General features: G+C 48.3%; 4 protein-coding genes across 4 annotated transcripts; 2 read left to right on the top strand and 2 right to left on the bottom strand.

Moving 5' to 3' along the window:
* Positions 1 to 300: 300 nt before the first annotated feature.
* LOC131270188 (venom serine protease-like) lies at positions 301 to 2,344 on the top strand. The gene is made up of 5 exons (XM_058272401.1): positions 301 to 534; positions 1,074 to 1,292; positions 1,367 to 1,469; positions 1,547 to 1,998; positions 2,165 to 2,344. Exons 1-5 carry the CDS (start codon positions 301 to 303, stop codon positions 2,342 to 2,344), a joined length of 1,188 nt encoding a protein of 395 aa, XP_058128384.1.
* Positions 2,345 to 10,986: 8,642 nt separating this feature from the next.
* On the bottom strand, positions 10,987 to 19,730 carry LOC131258428 (uncharacterized). Its single transcript, XM_058259746.1, has 6 exons — positions 19,682 to 19,730; positions 15,149 to 15,336; positions 14,430 to 15,026; positions 13,464 to 13,733; positions 11,335 to 11,517; positions 10,987 to 11,268 (listed from the first exon to the last, which is right to left on the bottom strand). Exons 1-6 carry the CDS (start codon positions 19,728 to 19,730, stop codon positions 10,987 to 10,989), a joined length of 1,569 nt encoding a protein of 522 aa, XP_058115729.1.
* A 496-nt stretch (positions 19,731 to 20,226) lies between these two features.
* On the bottom strand, positions 20,227 to 21,562 carry LOC131270172 (venom serine protease-like). The gene is made up of 3 exons (XM_058272400.1): positions 21,329 to 21,562; positions 20,927 to 21,248; positions 20,227 to 20,849 (listed from the first exon to the last, which is right to left on the bottom strand). Exons 1-3 carry the CDS (start codon positions 21,560 to 21,562, stop codon positions 20,227 to 20,229), a joined length of 1,179 nt encoding a protein of 392 aa, XP_058128383.1.
* A 788-nt stretch (positions 21,563 to 22,350) lies between these two features.
* On the top strand, positions 22,351 to 23,658 carry LOC131258600 (venom serine protease-like). Its single transcript, XM_058259953.1, has 3 exons — positions 22,351 to 22,773; positions 22,859 to 22,961; positions 23,030 to 23,658. The coding sequence occupies exons 1-3, from the start codon at positions 22,351 to 22,353 to the stop codon at positions 23,656 to 23,658; spliced, it is 1,155 nt and encodes a 384-aa protein (XP_058115936.1).
* Positions 23,659 to 24,169: the final 511 nt, after the last annotated feature.

Genomic DNA, 24,169 nt, shown 5'->3' with positions numbered 1-24,169 from the left:
GCCAAATGGCCATTATTTATGTTTCCTGCTTTCCCGGCTGGCCGTGGCTCGGTTTGGGAGCGCTTTTTCACGTTCCGCCGTCTGCTGGCGCTGGCGTCCAATCAGCCCAAGCCGTCCGGTCAGGTGGACGGAGGTGCAGAACCATTGTCGACGCACTTGTTCGGGCCGCCAAAATCGAATGTATTTAAGTATGCAAAGTGCGGCGGTCGCAGCGACAGTACGGCGTGGCGTTGCTTGCGGTGCGGAAGACCCGGGTTCAGTACTTTTTTTTGGTGTGTGTTTTGGAGCGGGCCTAGAACAATGTGGTTTAATTTGCTGCTGCCGGTCGGGTTGCTGTGGGTGGCTGGCGGTTCCGTGCGCCAAGTGCAAGGCCAGTGCTCGTTCACGCTCAACATGAAGTTCGGCTCGGTGTACCAGCTTATCTCGCCCCGCTATCCGAGCAACTATCCGCCCAACGTGCAGTGCACGTACGTCATTCGGGCACCGTACGGATATCGGGTCGCGCTCGATTGTCCCACGTTTCAAATTCCAAGCGTAAGTGACTAGGGAATCGGGAAATTCTGGGAAGGGGGCTTTGAATAGCATGAACCATTTTTTTTTAATTTCCCCTAAAAACAACGAGCAAAAAACAGTACATCACAAATGGTTTCACCTACAAGTTATACTGTGGTAATTCTGAGATAACGAAACCTTTTTCGACGCTGGCTGTCAAAATCCCATACAAAAAGTAAACAAGAGCTAGTTTCCCTTTTAGTATTCCCCAAGAACTAGTTGTCCCCTTTTGACAACTTATGTTGAGATAGGCATCGCTATCATACAATGACCACTAATAGCATAATTACTATAGAGAGATATAGTAGCAGTTACGCATAGCAATATCACTTTCATTCTTGTATTTCCTGGCAATTGCGTTCCACAAAAAAACTTGTGGTAACCTGCAGTTCCAAATAGTTACAACTTAAGGAGTCCTAGGAGACCCCAATATTTTTGAAACTCAGGTGCCTGATATAACTCGTAAATGTTTTAGATGGACGTAAATGTAGAGAGGCCTACTTTGTTTCGGTAATTCGCAGAGCACCAACTGCCGGTTGGACTCGTTCAAAGTGTCCCGCACCGGCCGGATGGACGTCTCCGATGGGTACACCTACTGCGGGGCCGGCCAGCTGCAGGAGAAATCGGACGCCAATCAGATGACGATCCAGCTGACGTCGGTCGCGACCAGCACGGGCGGCAAGTTCCTGTGCAACCTAAGCATCCCGGCGCAAAGCTGCGAGTGTGGACGCAAGAAGACGGTAACTAACTTCCTCCCGTGGTATTCAGTGGTGCGTTTGACGTGTGACACCTTTGACATGCTTTGTTACCCTAGCAACGGATCGTGAACGGAGTCGAGACGGCCGTCAACGAGTTCCCCATGATGGCTGCGCTGACTGATATCGCGTCGAAATCGGTCTTCTGTGGCGCCACCATCGGTAAGTCGCCTACGGGTAGTATTAAAAGTTGTGCTGCAGTGAGTAACGTTTTGCTTCCGGTCACGAAAACAAAACAGTGACGAATAATTACGCCCTCACGGCGGCCCACTGTTTGCTGCTGCGTTCCATCAACGACACGGCGCTGAAGGTCGGCGATCACAACATCCAGTCGGAGACGGAAACCGCCTACGCCCGGGCCTACGTCTTGGCGCAGTTCCTCAGCCACACGGGGTTCACGACCAAACCGGTGGCGAACGATATCGCGCTCGTTCGAACCCAGCAGTCGATCCAGTACAACCCGGGAGTCGGTCCGGTCTGCCTCCCATGGCGCTACACGACCGAGACCTTCGCTGGGGCCACGGTCGAGGCGACCGGCTGGGGTGACCTGGACTACGGCGGGCCTCGGGCTTCCGCGCTCAACAAGGTGCAACTTAACGTTATCGCGAACTCCGATTGCTCCCGGCGACTGCCGACAACGGTCCCATATCAGCAGCTTTGCACCTTTACACCGACGCGGGACACTTGTCAGGTGGGTGTAGGTTTTTCTTCCCGCGCAAAGAATTCCACCTCCCAGTGGAGAGATTAGCAGCTACTCCCAAACGTTCACCCCTCCGGGGAGACGTGGGTTTTCCTTTTCCGAATCCCTTCGAGCTTCGATCGCATCTTTATCCCGTTTTGTTTCTCCTCCACTCCAGGCCGATTCGGGCGGTCCACTGTTCTACACCAATCCCTCCACCGGCCTGCTGTACAACGTGGGCATCGTGAGCTTCGGATTCGCCTGCGCCACCGAGCGGCCGAGCGTCAATACGCGGGTCACCGAGTACCTCGACTGGATTACGACCAACAGCCCCACGTCGTTCTACTGCTACCAGTAAGCGAGTGTGTGTTGACTGTGGTGCGAGATAATGGGCGATAAAACCTACCCTTATGTAATACCTGCCAAGTCCAGGGCCATGGGGTTACATCCTACAAGTTCTGTGGCGCATGAAGTCAAGTCCCACATCAATTTCAACTTCCAACAGTTCGGTGAGACGATGGAATGAAATAAAAACATTAGAAAACCTAGAGGCGGATATGAAGCGATCAGTGGAAGTTACTTTTGTCACCCTTAAAAAAGAGTCTCGTATCAAATGGAATATAAATTATTTTTTGGAAGGAAAGATGAACTAATGCATTCAAAACCTTTACCGACTACCAAACGTTTCGACTTAATTTTATGTAAAGTAAATTCCACCTTTCCATCCACTTCCGGGGTTGACCGGAAGTAAGGGGTTTTTCACTCCCGGAGGGGGATAAATAAAATTGCCTCTTGGAGTGGCGAGCGGGGGGATGTTGTTACATCGTTGTACAGATTAGAGTTGGTGCATGACGGAGTGCCTTCCCCCCCCCCTCCCCGCGCTCCCCAAAACAAGGAATAAATATTAAAACCAACTGTTACCGACAGCAAGTGCCAATGGCCAACGACGAGTGCAATTTATACGGTGCAGTCAGGCCGCTCCGAGTTTCCGAGGTGTGGTTGGGTTTTTCCTTCCTTCTCTGCCTTTTTTTTCTGTGGTTCAATATTTTCCGGCATCCGGCATTCCGGGACCGGTCGGAAAATGGGGGAAGGAGATGGCTCTCAACGTTTGCTGAGATGCATGGATCGACCGAAAAAGCCCGTGGTCGGATTGACTTTATCCGTGGTGCAGCAATACAATCTGGTGAATGCAAATCCGCCTACGGACCGAGACCGCCTCACTATCTCTGCAAGCGAAAGGCGTGAGGGAAAGGGAGAGAGAGGGGTGAAGAAAAGTATGGTTGATACAAGGGCAGCAAACTTTTCGCATCAACTTAACTCCAGCCTCCCTGCCGGAACACGGTCGTCCCCTTGTGCCACCGCATGATCTATTTTCTTTTCTCCCCGCTTCCCCCCTCAGAGCACCGGGAAAAACCCTCCCCATGGCCGGTGCAATTGTGGAGCGTGAATGAAAATGGAAAATGACTGAGCTGTGGGGCGTATTGTGGGCGACGGCTTGAACGCCTCGCCTTCGCCGTGTTTGTCTGCCGCAGCCGTGATGATGTTTTGTCCTCGGAAAATCGAGCTCGTTTTTTTGGCGCATTTGCATGCGACTGCTCGGGGTTTGCAATGTCCGTGTGTCTGTTTCTGAGGCGGCACACACAAAAATTGTAATGAACAACAATGGCGCCGCCCAAAAAAAAGCGTCGGAGAAAGGCACGGCTGAAATCGTAGCTGAAATCATTGTGGAAGAGAAAAAAAGTGGTGGGAAAATGCGAAAGGCACCGAGCTAGAGGACGGTGTAAAGAATTAGAGTCGGAATGATAGCGCCCACACGTCCTGCAGGCTGCACACATTGCATCCATGGCCATCGTTGGCTTTTGATATGCAGCGAAAGGACCCCGCGGACGGAACGGCGTTTTTATTTATGGTTCGAGGAGTTTTCCGAGCGCCGGAAACACGACGCCGACTAACTACCGGAATGTGTATGGGTGTGTGTGTGTGTGTGTGTCAAAGAAATACCATTCGGCGCGGAATTTATTGCAGATTGTTGCAACTGTTTTTACACCCACACGGCCCGCAACGTTTTGATGCATTTCAATTGGATGCCGTGACCGGGCGGTTCGGGTTTTGTTATGGATTTTCGGTTTGATTTCGCCGCCTGGCAAATCTCTGGGAGCGAGGGTTTTTCCTTTGGCAACTTTGGGCTCGCCTTTTACTCCTTTCTCGCAACTGGCGCAACCGGGGGTTTTAAATCATTCAACTGCGCACCTCGTGTCCTGGTGTTCCATTTTCCGACTGCTAATCCGTTGGTCGCACTAAAGGGAAAGCGGCAAAAAAAAGCGAACAACCACGGACGAGAACAGCCTTCCAATTTCCCCAAGAGCGAGGGGGGTGGGTTTCTATGTGATAAGAATATTTTGACAGAAGGTTAACGCAAATCGCTCATTTTACAAGCACCAAAGCGCCGTTCATGCGGAGCATAGCAATGAATTTTTGGCTCGCACGGTTTCCACGGTGCAAGTTTTCCCCCGGGCGGCCAGCGAGCCGGGGTTCCGTTGGCACTTTCCACCGGTTCGGTTTTCGGTTGTTAGTTCTGAATTTATCGTTTTCATTAGATGCCCCTCCCTCGCCCCCACATAAAGGGGTTGTTGAGTGGAAATGTAAAAGAAGTGGGTGGAAAAAGAATCCATCGAAACCGGGGCAAATGGTGGGGAAAAAGGGATTCGGGTTTCGTCCAGCCATGAAGATACCGGTTGGAAAAGCGATTCAGACATGTTTCTGTAGCGAAATGAATACACTCTCGGCAGGGGGAGGGGGGTGGAATTGTAGAATCAATGCTCTGGCGTGCGTAAGTGAAGCAAAAGCCGTGTATGTTGGGGTCGGTTCGAGGGTTTTCGGGATTTTGTGCAGCACTTCAGACACAATGAGAAAAATGTATTCAGTGAATAATTGAAATGTTCCATTGTACTATTCGTTTTTTGGTTGTGAAATAGTACGAAATTTAGCCATTTCGTCAAAAGGGAACATATTTTCATATGTTAAATTTGATTTTCTCATCGTTTTTCTTGTAGTAGTTGTAGTGGGGATACTATATGTTATTAAGATGTTTTCTGGTTGGAAGACAAGACTGAGTAGTAGTAGTAAGTATAGTTTATAGAGGCTTTGGGCCGTGTGGCTTCTTTCGCCTCTTTATAAGTTAAGACTGAACTTCCTTGCAAGCTGGCGTTTTCCTTTTTACATACTAATGCATAGCTTGCGTTGGTTTACGATATTTAACATACAATTGCTATATTAGTATGTCTACTTATAGCTATATTACTATGTACCAAGATCAATCAAAAGACAGGTCGGTTCATAGCTATTTTTTGCTCCACCATTGTTGTGACAGTTGATTGAAAAAGTGTTTACAAAAGTTTCTAGCATAGTTGTGGGAGATCTCCGCTAAAATCTTCGCGAAATAGGTAATTGTTAATTCTAGATCACAGTATCCATGGTCTCGTGGATAGAAACTGCTCTTCTGTGTGAAATCATGGGATATGGATCCTTTTGCTCGCCATGATTGCCGAAATTAAGTCTGCCTTATATGGAGCCTTCCTCCAGAACTTATTTCGAACGCCTCAATTCCTTGTTCTATTGATGAAACATACCAAATTTGAATTTGCAGTTTTACCTCACATTCCTGGCTGCTCGTGAGAGGTAAACAAAATTTCAACCAACTGTCAAAAAAGTTTCCACGGTTTTTCTTTCATTGCATGGTATGCTGCGACCTCTTTTCCATTGACTTTAGTATGTACACTACACAGTTTTGTGAAAAATTGATGAACAGTCAAATTATTTACATTTAAATTTAACCTCTTTTTTGCCTATTTATATTACATTTCCAACTGTTGTTGAAAAATTCTTTTCGTATTTAAAAAAAAACTATTTTCGTTCAGGATCATTAGACAATTTAAATAACATAATGTTTGACATTTTTAATCCGCAATGACGTCCTTTCATCCATTGTATGTATGTAATATCTGGCATGTAAGCCTTATTGCTCGAAATTAGTTTCCTTCTATGGAAACAATTTCCATGTTTAACGTCCCTTTTGGGCTGAGGACATCACCAGTAATTTGTGACGCATCGTATTCGTGGAAGCTTTACCTGGGCTCTTTGTGAAAGATTAATTAACTTCGGTCCGGCGGAGGGCGACGAAAATTCAATTACCAAAATATAATACACATCACTATCGCGCGCGAGTTCGACGCAGTTTTGGGTGGAAATTGGGAAATTGTACTCATTTTGGTTTCCGCTTTGTTCGGCTGAGGGCTAAAGTGCAACGCTTTAAAATGAGAATTATCCTAATCCGGGCAGTAAGTTCTGGTTGGGGGCGAAAATTTGTTCCCTTTCTGTTGAGCTGGTGGATTGGTGCCATTTTTGGGGCTCCGGTTCGGCTCGGTCCGGCAAATTAGGGTGTCGTGTATCGAAGTCGGTTCCAAAATTTGCCAAAATACTGCGCGCTCATCATCGAATGGGTTGTTTCCATTTTGTCCTCCCCCCGGAGGCGATCTCTTTCGCTCGTGTTCACTCCGCAAAAAGGCATCGTTAACGGTTGATTGTCCCACGCTCCCACTTCTCTTATCAACACCTCGCTTCCGCCCGGAAGGTGATGTCAAGGTAACAAAGCCTCCCTTGTTGTGAGCGTGCGGAACGTGTTTACTATCATCTCGGCACCCTCCGTTTCTAGTGCGGACCCTCCACCGGGTACCATTATTTTCCACAAGCTTGCGGGAATACTAAAAATTACGCAAAGTGCTCGATCCCGAGATCTTCCCTCTCCCCACACATTCGAAATCGTTGTTAAATTGGTTTGCCAAGCTTTTCATTACTTTACCACACCGAGTGGAGTACCTATCCCTTCCCTCCCCATCTCATCCTCCTCCTCCTGCTGGTGGTTGTTCACTTTGGCGGCCGCCCAACTGACGCGCGGTGTGAAGTGAAATTTCATTATGTGTCCCCGTAAAATATCGTAATCACTTGGGTCGGTGGAAAATTGTGTGACTGCCGAACCAACGGGGCCATCCCCGATCGGGGGCGGCCACCCCCATGGCGTCGGAAAGGAGTAAAGCGGAAAAAGAAATACTCTTTCGGTGATTCGTTACGGGCGCCATTTTCATCGCGGCTTGGTTTGTGCGAACGGTAATTTTGAATTTTACTTTTTTTTGCCTTCCCTTCGGTGCGCTCGGTGGTCGATGTGGTTTTACGTGGAAACTCGCTTGACGCGGCGCGTTTTCGGCTCCCGTTTTTTTTTCAACTGGGTCTTCTTTTAAATACCGCTCAAATTATAACAACGAAAGCCACGTGCGCTCCATGTACGCTCTGTGAAGCGTGCCACATGGCGCTCCACGGGGGGGCTGCAAAATATAAAAGGACTTACTACAAAGCATGTTACTTCACTCTCGCACTCTCACGCTGGCGTCTGCCCCAGTTTTCGGTGACAAAACGGGGAGGGGGGGCGAGTGGTGCGTGCGCTCTAGGATGTTTCGTTAATGGATTAAATTAAAATTAATAACGAACAAGCGAGAAGGAAATGATTAAAAAATGAAAGAGCACGGTTCAACGGGATAAACCGGTTTTAAAGAGGCAACAATGTCTGTTCGCAAACTTATTCCGGGAACATATTTAAGGTGCTTCAAGGAGACGAAGTTTTAATATTAACACAAAATTATTTAATCCATAGTTTCAAGCAAACGGGAAAGTAGAGCTGCAAGAGAAAAAAACACTCTCCCTCAGCTGAAGAGTTTTTTCGATTTTTACACACATTTTCTTCACCTCTTTTTGGCAATAATTCAAAAACGCGAAAGCAAACAGGATACATTGATTTACGGGTGATAATTAAATCGAAATCCAGGAGAAAATTTAATTGTTTCCTGTGAGCGCCACCCGGATCGGAATGCATAAAAAAGATGTTTTTTTATTATTTTTCCACGCTTTTCGAGCTTTTTCTTTTATGATGCGTGTTGATCGAGGGTGTGAAAAGAAGGATAAAATGTACGTGTTTTCACCGTTCCGTACGCGTTGAGTTTCATTTGAACAATATGTGACCAACGTTTTTTTTCATTATTTTCCCGGTTACATCACGGGAAATCTCGATAAACCTTATGAAGGGAGACCAAATACGATAAGGTTAATGCATAATGAGTGTGTTTGGGGGGGTTCGCTCCCCCTACCACGATGGAGGCGCCTGGTGACGCGTGAAGGGAGTCTCCGGTAGTCTCCGGGAGAGATGTTTGTCAATTGAATTAATTGCAGTCACACGCACCATCGATAAAGGAGTGGAAAGCAAGCTCGTTGATGAAGCAGAGATTCACTTCAGCACCTCCACGTTATCGGGGTTCGTGATGAAGAAAAACGGAAAATTATTGGGTTTGGTGTGTAATCAATTAATTACCATCCTTGGGAGTGTGCTTGAACAAGTCCGGCAACCATTTGCTCAGATCCATTTGATGCAGGATTCGATTTTTGTGTGTGGTGTTTGTGCTGTGCACAAATCGGCTCCTCTCAACCTGGTGCTACCGGTCCATTTTTCATTCACTCAAGAGCCATCGATGGAGAGGCACACAACAAACATGTGTCCTATAAATCATTGTCGTTTGCAAGACTGGTTCGAGGACTCGTTGTTCAGCTAAGTCAAAATGAGAATAAACAAGCAATATGCATATCGTTTCATCTCGACACCGTCCGCAATGACACGGAACGGTATGAAGTTTTTGATTGAATTTTTATTTAGAAAGAAAGAAAAAAAAAACTATGGACAGGAAAGTCGAACGACACGCAAGAGCCCTCCGGGTTGTCGTTCGTATTTGCGTAAACGATCGTTCACGGCCAATCGTCAGCTCGGCCAAAGTTGTTGCTTGTTCGTGCTCCCATTTAGCGCGGCAGGGAAAAAAAGAAAAGCGACACCCAAAACAGCTTCCCAAAGATGTCGTCAAATTGAGCTATGCGTTACAGCCCGAACCGTCTTGTCGAAGGCCAATTCGAGAAGTCTGTCGCCGAGTGATAAAAATCGAGCTTAGCTTTTGCCAAACGGTTTTGGGGTGCGCTTTTTTTTTTTTTGTATCTCCACTTGCCATCTCTCGCGCCGGGGGAAATAGAGCGTGGGACCGAATTTCCCTTAACAAGTGGGAGTCAAGAAATCAAGGCCAAAAAAGGAAAAGAAAAGTTTAACTTCCCTTTTTGCGCTGCGTGGCAGAAATTGTCGAAAAGTTGTCACAAACACGGCGAGCGTGCGGAAAGCGTGGAAGTGGATCATAAAGAAAGTAAAATTGTCTGACGTGTATTCGTGCGTGAAAATTTGATGAGTGCCTTACACATTGAGCAACGGCGTCGCCATTTTTGGCTTTCGGATACTTTGGCCCATTCGCACTGTTCGAAGTGGACGATTTTTATTCTCTACGCGTGGTTTCTTTCCATTATGACATTCTACCGCTTTAATGAGACAAACAAATGAACAGCTTTGAAGAGCTTCTATATTGTACATATTTAAAATATTTGCTTCAATATAAATGATTACAAACCTAGAGAGATGCTAAAAAAAGATAACAGCAACAAAGTATAAGTAATAAATATACATCTTTCGTGGTTTAACTTTTCCACAAGCTACATTATGGTATTTACAATGAGATAAACAAGAGATAATAAAAGTTGTAGGGTTTTACTTAAATTGTAATCGACACGCCATAAGTCGAGAAAATCTGAACAATCAACAACTTTCATCGGAAAGACATAAATGTATCGAAGTTAAACAAAACACCTGACAAGGTAAAGGTGAACATGTTTACGGTTCAACACTTGCTACAAAGGGCTGGTAAAGTTAAAGCGAACAAGCTAGTTTCTCTCCCTTGTTTCTGTTCGCATCAAATCGAGGGCAAGGGCTGACGTCCAGTTCCGTCGCTTCTAAACTGTGAACTTCACGCTCGGAAAAGTCTCAACTCAACAAACAAACACCGATGTTTTTTTTCTCTCTCTGTTTGTTTGCACTTTGACATTGCTTGTGGGGGTAAAGCTGTATTGAATAGTTGGCAATTAGTTGCCACCCCCACCCCAGCTGGTTCTCCTGCTTCATATCCTTCGTTCAGGCACGCAGAATGAAACTTTCGCCGGATTGATTGTGGAGCCGGCGGGCAAGAAAATTTGTGCTTCTGTACATTTGTGAAAAGCTTTTCGGGAAGTGTTTGCGACCTAGTTTTCCTTCCCATTTCCCGTCCCGAGCTAAACTGTGCGAGTGTCCAGTCAGTCAGAGCGTCCCCAGGGTGGGACAAATGGTGGACTTTCTTGTTTTTCTTCCCCCCCACCCCCTGTCCGTTGTGTTTTCTAACGAATCCGTATTGTCCGGTGGGAGTTTGGTGGGGAAAGTTTGTCTGGTTGAATTTTTCATCGCCCGCCAGGTGCCTTGTTTGAATATCTAAACTGAAACCCAAAGGGTGCAAAGGCGTTTGTATTGCATCGTTCAACCCCCAACACCCTGTCATTGGGGACTCGCTTGCACCCAGTGTTTATGAATAATGAAATGAAAAAGTTTGGCTGGCCATCGATCGGGTCCCAGATTTCCCAGCGCCATTTTCCCGCTCGATGGGTGACTTATGCTTGACCGAAAACCCTAGCGCCGGTTTACAAAGGGTGTCCGATTTTTGTCCGCGGGGTGGGGGGGGGGGGGGAGGGACTTTTCCGGCATCATAATTTCATGCTGATGATATAATGCTCTCCCCCCTCCTCCCCTTGACAACCCCTTTCCCGAGGGAACGTTGTCGCGAACAGGAGGAAGAAAAATGGTTCAATTATTTTTGCTTAATTAAAAACTTGACAAGAGTCGGTATGGTCCGCCTGGTGCAGATACTATTACACGTTGTACGTTGTTCGATGGGGTTTCGGGATCGGGATTCTCCTCCGTCCCCTTTGGCGAGGGCTGCGTGCAATCCATTTCCGGCATTGCATGCGGTTACTCCGAAAGCTTATCAGCGTTTTGACGAAGGCGCATCAGAAGGCGACGTGCCGGGTGAGGGAAGTCATTTGAAAGTGTTCCTCCGACAGCATGTGCCACGAGGGTAGATCGAGAATGCGGGCCACCTCCCGTTCGGTGGCCTCGAGCGTGCGGGAGGCCGTCTGCAGCCACTGGTAGAACTCGTCCGTCCATTCGGGGCTCCGAGGCCAATCGCAGCCCGTCTTCACCTGGCTGCGGTTGACGTAAAGATGACGCAGGTTGGGCGATGACTTGGCCATCAGCAGCACGGTTGACGCCGAGATGCATTCCCGGATCATCTGCAAGGGGATAAGTTGAAGGGTGAATTCGAGAGAAACCGTTGGAGGTCGATGGATTAAACTCACCAGCGCGTTCAGCCCCGGGCAGGAGCGTGCCAACAGGACGAGCAAGCTGTCAGGCCGTTCCTGGTACTCGCCTCTCAACGACGACGACGACTCAGGCACACCCACCGGCAACTGCTCATGTCCGTAAACGGTCAGCGTGTACTTGTAGGCATCGACGGCCGCCACCAGCTGGTCCGAAGTAATCTGCAAGAGATTAGAGAGCTTTGAATAGCGTCGCTAACGATACCTCAACTAGCTCCGATTTTCGCTCGCGCGAGCTTTTGTACCCCGGCTACAAACGTATCGTTTCCCTCGTTTTCCGCTTTCCACCGTATTACAGAACCCCCCTCATTTTCCCTTGAATGCAATTTCGCCCGACCAACTCTACGTCCACTTGTATTGTCCGCTTTGCATATGGATAAGAATAATCAACTAACTATCACCAAACTTAATTAACACTCTCTCACACACTCGTGCCGTGTTTTTTCGGGGATCAGCAAAGGCATCAAAAGAGGGAGGGAGGGGGGCAGGTTTTCTTTTTCATGGAAAAGGGGACAGCGGGGTGTTTTGTAGCATATTCGCCCCGTTCTAAAGCTCGAAAGCAGCACTAACAATGGCCGTCGAGTGCGGTTAGACGGCGGAAGGAATAATTTATTACAATCGTTTGTGCACTTGTGTGTGCGTGTGTGTGTGTGTCGAGTGCGGTTATGCTTGTGTTGGTGCTTGTTATAGTTGTTTACATTTGCACCACCCCGTGCGCCCCATTTGGACAGACTGGTGGTATTTATTATTTGCTACAGGAAAACACTGTCCCTCCCTCCTCCCTTTCATAAACCTCACTCCACCGCATGTTGTTTGCGCAAAGCTTGTCCCGGAACTAGTTTACGTGGTGCTTGTGTGCTTTTTTTCTCCCTCCCATTCCTTTCGAAATGGGTTTGCCTCTTGCAAGGTGTGCGGCTGCTGCTTTCGGGGCAAAAGCTACGAAACACTCCAATATAATGAATCGGGATGGGACGGGTGTTTATAATTACCGCCATTGTAGTCGACAGGATTTTGATTGCTAAAAACGGTGCTTGTTTGTTGGTTGGTTGTGGTGTGTAAAGAACACCCGTACACCGAGTGTTGGATGTTGAGAGCACGAGACTTTGGTTGGTTTTAATTTACTTGCTTGTTCTTTTTTTTTGAAATTTCAAGGCATTGAGGTTGATCGACAAAAAGTATAAATTCATTTGGAAGCTTTGAGGTAACAACTAGTGTTGTGCAAATTGGCTCTTTTTGAGGAGCGGAGCGAGCATATTTCGCTCACCTAGAGGATCGGATCGAGCTAGATAGCTCCAAAAAGTGTTGTACGACATTATCGCTCCCTCTCTTCCGCTCCTTTCGCTCCTTTCGCTCCTTCCGCTTCTATGCGCTCAGTTATAACAATTAAAACGAGTACCAATGGGGTCCATACTGAGTTTACACCATGAACATGTAGAAAAGAACACCATTGTAACTAGGTGAGAAAAGTCAAAATCTATGAAAAGCTATGACTGTAAAACGGTGACAGCATTGGTAGCGTACTTCATGACAATGTAAAAGAATAAAACAAACCATTCAAGTGCACAGTATTGACCCGACACCAATAACGATGGGGCATGGACGGCCATACAAAAGAATAGAACAAGACATTCGATTACGGAGTGCAAAACCGGCACTGAACAGTACGGACAAAGCGGAGGTCGATATTATGGTGAGCGCGATAAAAAGAGCGCATCGAGCGAAATGAGCGAAAGGAGCGAAAGGAGCTAAAGGAGCTAAAGGAACGAAGGGAGCGAAAGGAGCTAAAGGAGCCAAAGGAGCGAAGGGTCGAAAAGGAGCGAAAGGAGCGAAAGGAGTCAGAGTGTCGTGCAACACTTTTTGGAACTAGCTCACAAATGAAGAGCGATGTTTTCGCTCCTTTCGAGGAGCGGAGCGAGGTTGCTAGCTCTTTCGCTCCTTTCTCCACACTAGTAACAACTAACTTCTCATGTGACTAGTTTCTGTCCAATCATTTGTGCTGAATAACTGTCCTTCCATCCCGAGCATCACATTGCAAACGGATGATGGACATTCCCCGAATTCCACACACACACATACACACACAAAGTCAAAAGCGTCGGGTTCGTTACCATAGTTTTCGGCGTTTGATAAATCATGCTGGCGACCGGGGCCTCGGGCTGCAACAGGATGACCGCGTTGGTGGTGGACTCGACCCGCAGGTGTACCCGCAGCTTGGGATTATCGCGCCGCACCACGAGCCAGGCCTTGGCCGAGCAGGGGCTGATGGCGAGGGCGGGCGGCGTGTAGCGGTTCTGGAGCAGCGTCAGATGCTTCACCTTCGAGTCGGCCAGCAGCGTCAGCACGTCGTCGTCGATGTTCTGCGGTGAGACGATCAGCACCTGCAACGGGGAAGGAAGGACACGGGCGAAAAGGGGATGAAGGACGACTCCGGAACTGACGACGACGACGACGACATGAGTGATTAATCGCTTTCGGTTATTAAATATCTTCCGCTTCGCGCCCGGTTCATGATTTCCTCGTACGTACAAGAGGGTGTCTGTGAGTGTGTGTGTGTCGATAATAAGTGGCAGACCGGACCCGGACCGAGTGGGCAGTCCATTCCGCCTTCGGGAACGAAACGGAACGCTCAACGGTCATGTTACAAATTGAACGGTTATGCAAATTATTGTCCTTGTTGTTGCTGGCGGCCCCTGGAGCGTAGGCAACAGGCCGTACACGTGCTTTCGACGTTGCATCGAGCGTTTCGGAATCGAGCTTGGACGGCACCGGGAACCAACATAATCTTGTATCCTTGTTAAAACGGGCGTGAAATTGATGATGAAAGGTGTTTGTGGTGTGGTGTGGAGGGTTTTCCCGAACCGAAAAGAAGAGCGACGGTATAATAAAGTAATGGAATTAGTCAAGGTGGGTCGCCTTTCTGTCTGTCGGATGAAAAACGACGATTCGTTGGTTTGGAGGGGTGGATCATAGATCGTCCGAGCTCGGAGGACGTCATCGTCGTATCGGTTTCGATTGCTTCCGGACGTTCGAGGTTCGATATGGAAAGTGAGATAATGTTGTTTCGGACCGCTCACCTGCAGGTTGAGAAACAGACCAATGTGCATGATCGGGCAGTGGACGGTGGTGACGTTGACGAGGCAGAGGCGCCGGAGCACGAGACAGCACGACTCGAGCACCTCGTCCAGCAGGTGGTTCGCCTCGTAGCGTTCGAGAATGAGATCGACGAGCGAGAGGGAGCGCAACGACGTCAGGCAGAACATGAGCCGCTTGAGGGCGGCCAGCAGCTGCCCACCGGTGCCGAACAGCTTCACCGACTCCGGGTCCTCGCTGAGCGCCATGTTGCACGGGAAGATGTAGTTGAGCGAACGGATGCGCGACCCGCAGCCGACCCACTCGCGCGGACACCCGCTCGCCCGGGCGTTCTGCTCCATCGCCCACGAGATGAGCGACATGAACTGGAACATGTTGTTGAAGCTGACCTGCGGCCGGAAGTCCAGCCCGCGGATGAGGTGCCCCACCGACAGCAGGCAGCTCTGCAGCCGGGAGTGGTCGAGGACGGGCTGCCAGCCGGAGTAGTAGTTGTACTTCATCCGCCCGAGCGTCGCGTCCTCCACCAGAAAGTTGGACCACACGTGCGGCAGGTAGAACGCCCGATACCATCCGAAGCAGGTCTGCCGGGCGGGGGGAAACGAGAAACGGGTCATTTATCAATCTGATGAGTCGGCCCGCGCCACAAAAACCCATCATACCCGAAGCCCAGGTGCCACTGAGCACCCTCGGGTCTCCGTCTTACCAGGCTCGCGTAGTACCGCTCCTTGATGGTCAGATGGGAAAAGATGCGCTCGAGGATATGATCCGGCAAATTGCTCCATTGCCGCCAGCCCTGGTCGGGGTCATCATCTTTGGAATCGTTCTCATTAGACCCGATTGCGTTCGGCTCGCACTCGCCCTCGTCCTCGCCGTCCAACTCGATGTAGCACGCTGTAGAAGGACCAGGAGTGTGCATTAAATATTTACACCTTCATTGTCCGGTGGCAAACCGTTGTACAACAGGCTCGAGATTGAATCTTCGTTCGGTTGGGATGGAGTTAAGAACTAAAACCTCAAGTGAACAATTCCATTTTTAAGTGGAAGGAGATTCCTTTACCTTTAAAAAAGGTTGATGTAATAATCATTTTTCAAAAAAAAACTTTTCAATCAACTCCGAGTTACAAGGAAAGTATTATCGTTCCAGAAACTTATCATACAACTCGCAGCGGACTGTTCTCTCTTAAAACGAGGTAACTCTGTCCATCTTGCCCACGTTGTTTTTTAATCCCTCGGAAACATGTCGAGCTTACGGCTCGGAGTGGGGTTTTGGAGTGGAGTTTTCCTCCAGCTTCCAGCCTCACAAATGCAATGAAACAAACGAACAAATGGACGAACAAACGACCCGAACAATGGGCCCCGAATCGCATTCGGTGTGTAATTTCATGCCCGTGCACGGAATTATGAGGCTTTCGTTGGGATACAAAGTAAATTACGGCAGCAAACAACCTTTTTCCCAGCGCGTGTAGAAGAGAAGAACTCCCGAAGCAAGGGTTTTCATTTACGGCTGGGACCGCTTGAAAGTCCGGGTACCTTTTCTTTGAAACGGGAAAGATGGTTGCATTTCTGGTGAGTTGTTCAATTGATGTGTTCAACATGCACGATTCAATTGTATTTAAATCACTTCGTCCATGCATGCGCCATAATTTCAGAAACTCAAGCGTGTCCATAACGTAAGAAGTAGTGATGTGCGAAATGAGTAAGAATGATTAATTGAGTTGAATCTTACTAATGAATGATTGATTTAAATCTTAACGGATAGTTTTTGTTGCTCCTTTTTTAGTTGAATCCTTAACTGGGATTCGAATCCCAAAAGAGTGAATGAGTGAATGAGTGCATAAAAGAGTAGCTAGAAGTCATAGAAATTCAAATCCCAAGTGAAGATTCGGAACCCAAGAGTGATTAAAAGAGTTGCTAGTCGCCATAGAGATTCCAAATTGGGATTTTAATGACAAATTGGGATTCGAATCCCAAACTCGGACTAAATATACGGACTATATATGAATACACACACAATTTGGGATCCCTGTTTGAGATTCGGAGTCCAAAAAGGGATTTGACTCTCTATGGTGACTAGCAACTCTTGGGATTCGAATCTCCATGGCAACTAGCAACTCTTTTACTCATACATTCACTCTTTTGCGATTCGAATCCCCGTTACGGATTCAAATCTCCTCGAAGATTAATAAATCATTTTACACGTTTTAAAACACAAAAGAGTGACTTAAAGATTCGAATCATCGTGATGATTGTTCACTCTGATTCAAATCTTTAAAAAGAGTTGCTATTCTCATCACTAGTAAGAAGCCGAAGATGAGTTGGTTTGCAAGTTTTTTGCTCGAAAAAACAAACGGTAAAGAGAAGAACTGGTTATAAGTGATGCAAAATACTGCGACATTTCCCTTGCGAATGTGTGTCTGTTTTTATCGCAAAGCAATCTTTTCCTCATTTTACGTACACTTGCAGTGTGTTGGAAGCAGTGAAGGGTAAGAAATCCACTACCTGGTTTGGGGAAAGTTTCCCACTGCCAAAGTGTGGCCGCTACTCGCGCAGATGAGGTCGTATGGCTGCGCTTTGAAAGTGGTAATTTTTGTGAAACACTCATAACGATTTCGGGTGCGGCACCCTTTTCCGGCGCTGGAAAGTAGCTTCTACCTGTTTTTTACATCCCCCTTCCTGAAACGACGGAAAAGATTATGACAATCGTTTGCCGGGAAGAGGGGCGGAGAACAGGGGGAAAGATTGTGTATTCCGTACCTTCCGCCCGCTGTATTTCGTGCCTCGTTAACATTCAGATTTATGGGCACGAAACTTATTAAATGAGCTTCTTATGCCGTTTCTCTTCGCGGGCACTCGAACAGGGGTAAAAATACCCAGCTTTTGGGGGGAGGGTAAGGTAGGATTTTTCCGAAATCTCCGGTGTTGCATCGGTGCTCATTGTTTCGGCGGCCGAAGAAACCCGGCTCGTCTTAAATTATTTAAAATCCACCTATGTGTACGGTGTGAGCCGCTACCGCTTCGCTGTATAGCGGTATAATTCTGACGGTTGTGCATAATTTATGCTCCAACATCACCCGACGTCGAACGTTCCGCAAGGGCTCGTCGGAGGAGTGGCTTTCTGGTGGGCATAAAAAGCAAAAAACCAACCCGGGTGGGAAGTTTCGTTGGGAAGTAGGCTCCGACCAACCCAACGATGGCCAAGGTTTCGTGTGATTGTGAATGAAGATGTCGGCTGTTCGATCGACGTTCGCGTTGCATGGGGAGAGATTTAATGGCGTGTGGTGGCGAGTATTTACGATCCTAGCCAAAGGATGGACTGACCCCTATCTTGCTTAATCTCTGCCCACTTCAGGACAATGGCGGAATGAAGTTATTGCACGTGGAAAACCATCCAGCAGGCTCGTACGAAAGGGAACTGGAGCGTTAGCAGAGATTTTTTGTTCGTTCCTTCAGTTCAATTAACTCCACTCGAGCTCAGGTCGTCGAAAGAGGGATAAAAGTGTTACCGTGGATTAGCGCTACGGACACTTGTAATGGGCCCGGGAGGAACAATGGGCCACCAATTTGTGCCGCTGGCCACGGGTTTTTGGGAATGCAAACCGAGGCGAGCAATTATGCACAATTATTCGCTCATAATGCGCACAACCAAGCCCTAACACGCTCACTTCCGGCCACCAGATTAAGAGACCAGCGGAGGAGACCTCGGCCGTGGTCGTGGAAGCTGGAAGATTTATTGGGCCACCATCAGCCCTCCTCGGATCCCGCCGCAAAATTGGCGGAAGTCGGCGCACTGCAGCGGGGATAATTTTCTACACGTCCCATATTTATGGCACACACGGGAATTTTCCCCGAGCGCGATTTTCCTGGCGCACCGTGTTGGTGTTCTAGTGGTCGGACGGTAATTTAGGTGGCATCACGCCATTAGATACTTTGGCGCAAAAAGCGAGCATTCTCCCCCCGGATGGAGGCGCCCGGTGGTCGGTGGGGGGGAAAAGTTTTCCATGCCTTCAATTAAGGTAAAACGTGCTCCCTTGAGAGGTGCATCGTTTTCTGGGGCCGTGTGGGGTTTCGTAAGTTACAACACGGGAGCGCGCGCACTTTGATTTCCGGGAAGCAACAGCGTATCGGCGGCTTTCGCGTGACGGATGCCTTTTCCGGATTGGAGTCGAATTTTCCCGCGAGACATCAGCGGTCGCAAGCGACACGCGCTCCCAATGGGGCCGGCGGAATTGCGAGCGAGTGCCGGTGGAAAGTTTTGATTTAATTTGCCCGCTTCCGTGCGCAAGCAGTTGGTGACGTTTAAATTGAATTTATCACTCGGTAGAATCATCGAAAACCGTCGGAATTGAAACAAAACACACAACGCACTTAAACATTTCGATAGATACAGTGGTACGCTTAAATAAATCACTTGCTTACACGCCTAAAGCTAAATGGACAGTTTGTGAAAAATGAAGGAAGTACCATCATATTAATAAACGAAAAAGTATTAGTCATTTAATAAATCCCTAATCTCTACCAAGAGTATAAGAAAGACATACTAATATTTGTTTTCAACTATCTTAGAACAGACTTGTTGATTACTGTATTTGACATTTCCATCACAATGTTTCGTCTTGATTGCAATTTATAATTGTAGTTACTGAAGCGAATTAAAGTCTGGCATAATTTTCTCCTGTTTTTCATTTCCCCAAACACATTACGGGTTTCCAGATGTGACGAACGACTCGAGTGAGGCTGTTGGATTTCCTTTCCATAACGATAGTTTACTGGTTTATTTAAAGATTTGTTTACATGTGTCGTAACGACAGTTCGTTCGGATTCATGCACACTAACGCGGCGCAGTGTAACACCTTGTAACGTAGCGGTGGTAGATTTCCCAAAACAGTGACAATTTCACGTTTAACTCGTTCTACATTTTTCGGCCTACTTTTCACGGTCGCGAAGGCGTTCTCGGCGCTACCCGTCACTATCGTTCACTTCTCCTCGTTGTTTGTTTTTTACTTGGTGTGTGTGTGTTTTTTTTCTCCTCCCCTCTTTCGACGACCGGGTTTAAAAATACAACAAGCACGCAAAACCGAAACCGGTCCCGGCGTACGGTTGAAAATGGCGAAAATTGCGAAATCGCGACTTAGGCCCGACCATATGACGACGCGAAAATGAAATTGTGTAACGCCAAAAAACGATTGAAATAATCGATTGGGAAGTTTTTTCCTCAACCCGCGCACCGCCACCCTACCTTTGTCGTCACTATCCAGCTTCCACCCGGCGTTCACGGCTTTGGTCATTTTGTCAGTCGGTGGATTTTGCAACCCTTTTCTCCGACAGCAAAACACAAACCCTTCCCCAACAGGAGAAAAACACTTTTCGTTTGAAAATGGAGGAAAAAGGGAAAAATATTTTCACATTGCAAACCCACGCCGCAACGATCGCCGGTGATCTTTGGCGTGTGAAAACTCGCGATGGACTGAACTGCCAGAGAAGAGTTTTCCTTGTGATGGACGGTGATCTTACGTTTTGGTGCGTGGTTGTGGTTGTGCTGGTCAGTGAGAGTGACCGGTGTCCGCTCCTCGATGGCGACCACCTTGCGCAAAACCCGAACCAGCCTGTTGTTCATTAGAGTGAACGTTCATGATCGTCTGAAGTTTACGAGCCGATTGGGCATGCGCGAGTTGTTTATTTTGTAGGTTTGCGCTCGGATGAATAATACAATTCATTTATTCATTTTATTGATATTGATTTTATTAGCGCGTTTGCTTTCCAGTTGTTCAATTTCAACCCCATTTAGGGTGTGCAGTAGGTAACTCCTGGAGTTACACTCTTGATCCAGTTAATGTGCGATGTCACACGACTGCTTACGGACGGCTTGTTGGTGGCACAGGCGACTCCATAGTTAACTACGCCGACCAGGTACACGACGCCACCCTGGGTCATGAACAGCGGGCCACCGGAGTCACTCTGACAAGTGTCCTTGCCGGCCGTGTAGGTACAGATGTGTGAATCGATGATGTTGGGCATCTGGGAGGCGCAGCTCTGAGGGGAGATCACCCCGAGCGACACCTTCCTGAGGACGTTAGACGGTGGGCTGCTAAAATCCACCGTTCCCCAACCGGTCGCTTCGACGGTCCAGCCGGCAAAGTTGTTGGTGGTAAACTGCAGCGGAAGGCAGGCAGGTCCAACGCCAGCATTGAAGACGATCTGGGTCGCTGTGCGAATGACCGAGATATCGTTCCGGGAAGGGTTGGCTGTAAACGACGGGTGGTTGGTGATGGAGGCGATTAGTAGCAGCTTGGCGTAGGGGGTATCGGTTCCTATAGTGATATCGTGGTCTCCAACCAGCAATCCCACCGAGGAGATACTCTTCGTCAGCATGCAGTGTACGGCCGATATAGCGTGAAATTCTGAAACTAGGAGATCAAACAGAGGTTGTAGCGTCTGACTTTAAGAGTCTCTCGCTTGGGGAACTTGTCTACTGCCAACTTACTGATTGTGGCACCACAGAACACTTTCTTAGTGCCACTGTCGACCAGTCCCGCCATCATTGGGAACTCGTTGACCAGCGTCTGCACACCGTTGACGATCTTCGATGTACGTCGTCGTCCGCAGCTACATGTCTTCGCTTGCGCCACAACTTGACATCGGAACCGGCCGCCGGTGGAGGTAGTGGTGGTGCGCAAGGCAAATGTCGCCTGATTACCGGTCGACTGCAGGGTAAACGTGTTCTGACCACAGTACCTGGTGGCTTGAAGCAGCGAGGGATCGTTTTGCAGTGAGATTTCCAACCGATCGGCAACGCATCCGGTTGCCTGCAAGTGAACAAGAAACCCACCGTAGCTTTAACTCCTGCTTTCAAAACGGAACGATTGGTGGATTAACGATCCCCTACCGACGCCAGGTACATGTCGTAGCAGTTGATGTAGAAGGTGTTCCCGACCGGCGCCGTCAGCAGCCATCGGCAGTTCGTTCCTTTGGCGAAGTAGTTCGGAAAGTTTGGAGATTCCACGTAGTACACCTCACCGGTCGTAAAGGTTTTCTGGCGGTCGCAGCCCGTGAATTGGCCGTGGGCAGGAACGGTCGCCACCAGCAGGAGGCCGACGATAAGAACACCACATCCGCACATCTTAAAATGGCAGCACGTACTGAACTTTCATCAGAGGTCCATCCTGTGCGCAAAACCGAGAGATATAGCCACGATTCCACCACGCGTGTGTGTCGGAAACAAGACGAATTATTATCTTCTTCATCAAACAAAGCTCTTATCAGAACGTCTGATCGATCTACGTAGCGTTGTTAGATGATAACAGACGAACGTGTTGTGAATGTTTGGCAACTTCAGAACAGATGTTTTTGTTTTCGGTATCGTAGACGTAGAACCGATTGACTTACTTAAGTTACGTTTGTTGTGATAAAGCGAGGGACTATGGATCACTTTCGATACTTCAAATACTCTGCGATACAGTTCGATCGTCTGTTGCCAAATTGGCCGACGCCATGCATCCGGATGGTGTTGTTGTTTTGCGGTGAGGCACGCTGCATGTGTTCTAAAATGCGATGTTTCCAATTTGCAAAAAGGTTCTTTGAGATAATTTATTCGCGTGCCCCGGGCGAAGGTGGCAGAGTACGTAGGTTGGAAGGTTGTTTGGATACATTGGAAAGCGCCACTAGCCGACGGGGTTTCTGTTTGATCAGTTGTATTTTCCATCGAAGACGACGAAGAGGACGGTCGTTCGGTTATGAAAGAGAACGGGCGGGGGTAGAATTTGGTATGGCCTACAAATACTCCTCCATGCACCGTACGGATCATTTCGAGATCGATTGTGATCCGAAAAGCAATTCGTGGAAGTCTGTAGGAGAAGATTTCGGGTTATCTTCAAAATGAGTTTTTGTTGGACGTTTGGTGTGGGAGGAATGTTGCTGGCGTTGTTGGGCACCGTAGCAGCGCAGTACGGTACGTGCGACTACATTTACAACTACAACAGTGGTCAGACGAGTACGATCGAGTCGCCGAAATTTCCGAATTACTATACTCCGGGAACGAAGTGCCGCTACACGGTGAATGCCCCCGTCGGACACTATCTGTATGTGCAGTGCTATGATATGTACCTCCCGGCAAGCACCGGATGCTACTACGATAAGCTGTCCGTGTCGCTGAGTGGTGATTCCACATTGGCCGATGCACAGCAGCGCTGCGGAACGACCACCTTCAACGTGCAGACGTCGTACAATAAGTTGGTGGTGGCCCTGCTCGGGAGCGCCAGTACCAGCGGAGGTCGCTTCAAATGTCAGATAACTGCTTTAAAAATCCCTTGTGACTGTGGTCGCCGAAAAACGGTAGGTTCTTGTCCGGCGGGGCGATCAAGGTTAGAATCTTCTTGGAGATAAGGTGATCTGGATCTGGTTTGTTTACCTCCTACAGCGTACGATCGTTGGAGGAACACCGACCCAGGCTAACGAGTTCCCTATGATGGCGGCCTTGTTAGATAGCGTCTCAAAGAAGCTGTTCTGTGGAGCCACTATTGGTAAGATGGCTAGATAGATGGTTGCACATTCCATCGCTTACGATCGCCCTTTTGCTGCAACATTTCAGTAACTGAGCGGTTTGTGCTGACTGCTGCTCACTGCCTGCTGGGAAGAGTGGTTTCAACGACGGGAATTCTGGTAGGCGATCAGAATATCGCTTCGTCCACTGACACGCCGTACTCTCAGGTGTTGCTTGTTTCCACCTTCATCTCGAACCCAGGCTACAACGATACCACTCGAGTCAACGACATCGCGCTTGTGCGGACCACGAACGAGATCGTCTTCAACCCGGGTGTCGGACGCGTTTGTCTACCGTTCCGCCTCAGCTCGAGCCTGTTCACGGGAACCCGCGTGAGTGCGCTCGGTTGGGGAACGATCGATTTCGGTGCGCCAACCTCGTCGGAATTACTGCAGACATCGCTGACGGTCATTGCACAAGGCGAGTGTTCGACGAAGCTCTCGCGAACGATCCAGTCGTCTCAGATATGCACGTTCGCGGCGGGAAACGACACCTGTCAGAATGACTCCGGCGGTCCGCTGTACTATACCGATCCAAACAATCAGCTGGTGTACGATGTTGGCGTGGTTGGGTTCGGAGTTGCCTGCGCGTCCAACTTTCCGAGCGTCAACGCAAGAGTAACTTCGTATTTGGATTGGATCGCCTCCACCACGGGTTACACGTTCTGCGAACGATAGTGACGGCGATTGATCGTTAGATTTGGGACTGGAATGTTGTTTTAGGTAGAGAATAAACAGTACAAATGGTTAGCAGTATATGTTAACTTTGAGGCAAGATTTAAATATTCCGAACTCTCGACTATGAAATTTAAATGGCGAGGAGTTGCAGTGAACGACTTCTTGACTTAACGAGCAACGAGTTAATGGTCGTTCGATCTGGTATTGGAGTAAGCCTGCATCGCACTGATACCGAAATCCGAACCAATTTACTAACCACTGCTCTCTGGAACCAATGACCAGCGTCAATGGCGGTCGGGGAAGAATTTATCCAGTAACATTTATTTCCACATCGGTTAGCACGGAATGTGGAACTCATTTTATGACTCCTCCGATGGTCCCCCGGGGGGGCAAAGGGTACTACGGGACCTCGGTTCAGTTCAGGCTATTTAATTATTTATCGAGAAATGTGAACTTCAATTAGTGCCGCAAAGCAGGGAGGGACGATGGGACTGAAGCGGACTTTAAAGAA

The sequence above is a fragment of the Anopheles coustani genome, chromosome 3 (assembly GCF_943734705.1).
Source record: "Anopheles coustani chromosome 3, idAnoCousDA_361_x.2, whole genome shotgun sequence".
NCBI lineage: Eukaryota > Metazoa > Arthropoda > Insecta > Diptera > Culicidae > Anopheles > Anopheles coustani.
The sequence above is the reverse complement of the archived record's forward strand: the minus strand, read 5'-3'. Positions and strand labels throughout refer to the sequence as shown.

Bases quoted from the DNA above. Each gene is read 5' to 3' on its own strand.
- LOC131270188 (XM_058272401.1), top strand. From the start codon at position 301: ATGTGGTTTAATTTGCTGCTGCCGGTCGGGTTGCTGTGGGTGGCTGGC. The intron at 1,293-1,366 runs GTAACTAACTTC...TTGTTACCCTAG, and splicing joins AGTGTGGACGCAAGAAGACG to CAACGGATCGTGAACGGAGT. The intron at 1,470-1,546 runs GTAAGTCGCCTA...AAAACAAAACAG, and splicing joins CTTCTGTGGCGCCACCATCG to TGACGAATAATTACGCCCTC.
- LOC131258428 (XM_058259746.1), bottom strand. From the start codon at position 19,730: ATGACCAAAGCCGTGAACGCCGGGTGGAAGCTGGATAGTGACGACAAA. The intron at 15,337-19,681 runs GTAGGGTGGCGG...GTCCTTCTACAG, and splicing joins GCTGGATAGTGACGACAAAG to CGTGCTACATCGAGTTGGAC. The intron at 15,027-15,148 runs GTAAGACGGAGA...CCCGCCCGGCAG, and splicing joins AGCGGTACTACGCGAGCCTG to ACCTGCTTCGGATGGTATCG.
- LOC131270172 (XM_058272400.1), bottom strand. From the start codon at position 21,562: ATGTGCGGATGTGGTGTTCTTATCGTCGGCCTCCTGCTGGTGGCGACC. The intron at 21,249-21,328 runs GTAGGGGATCGT...GTTCACTTGCAG, and splicing joins ACGACATGTACCTGGCGTCG to GCAACCGGATGCGTTGCCGA. The intron at 20,850-20,926 runs GTAAGTTGGCAG...TTGATCTCCTAG, and splicing joins GTTCTGTGGTGCCACAATCA to TTTCAGAATTTCACGCTATA.
- LOC131258600 (XM_058259953.1), top strand. From the start codon at position 22,351: ATGTTGCTGGCGTTGTTGGGCACCGTAGCAGCGCAGTACGGTACGTGC. The intron at 22,774-22,858 runs GTAGGTTCTTGT...TACCTCCTACAG, and splicing joins ACTGTGGTCGCCGAAAAACG to CGTACGATCGTTGGAGGAAC. The intron at 22,962-23,029 runs GTAAGATGGCTA...GCAACATTTCAG, and splicing joins GTTCTGTGGAGCCACTATTG to TAACTGAGCGGTTTGTGCTG.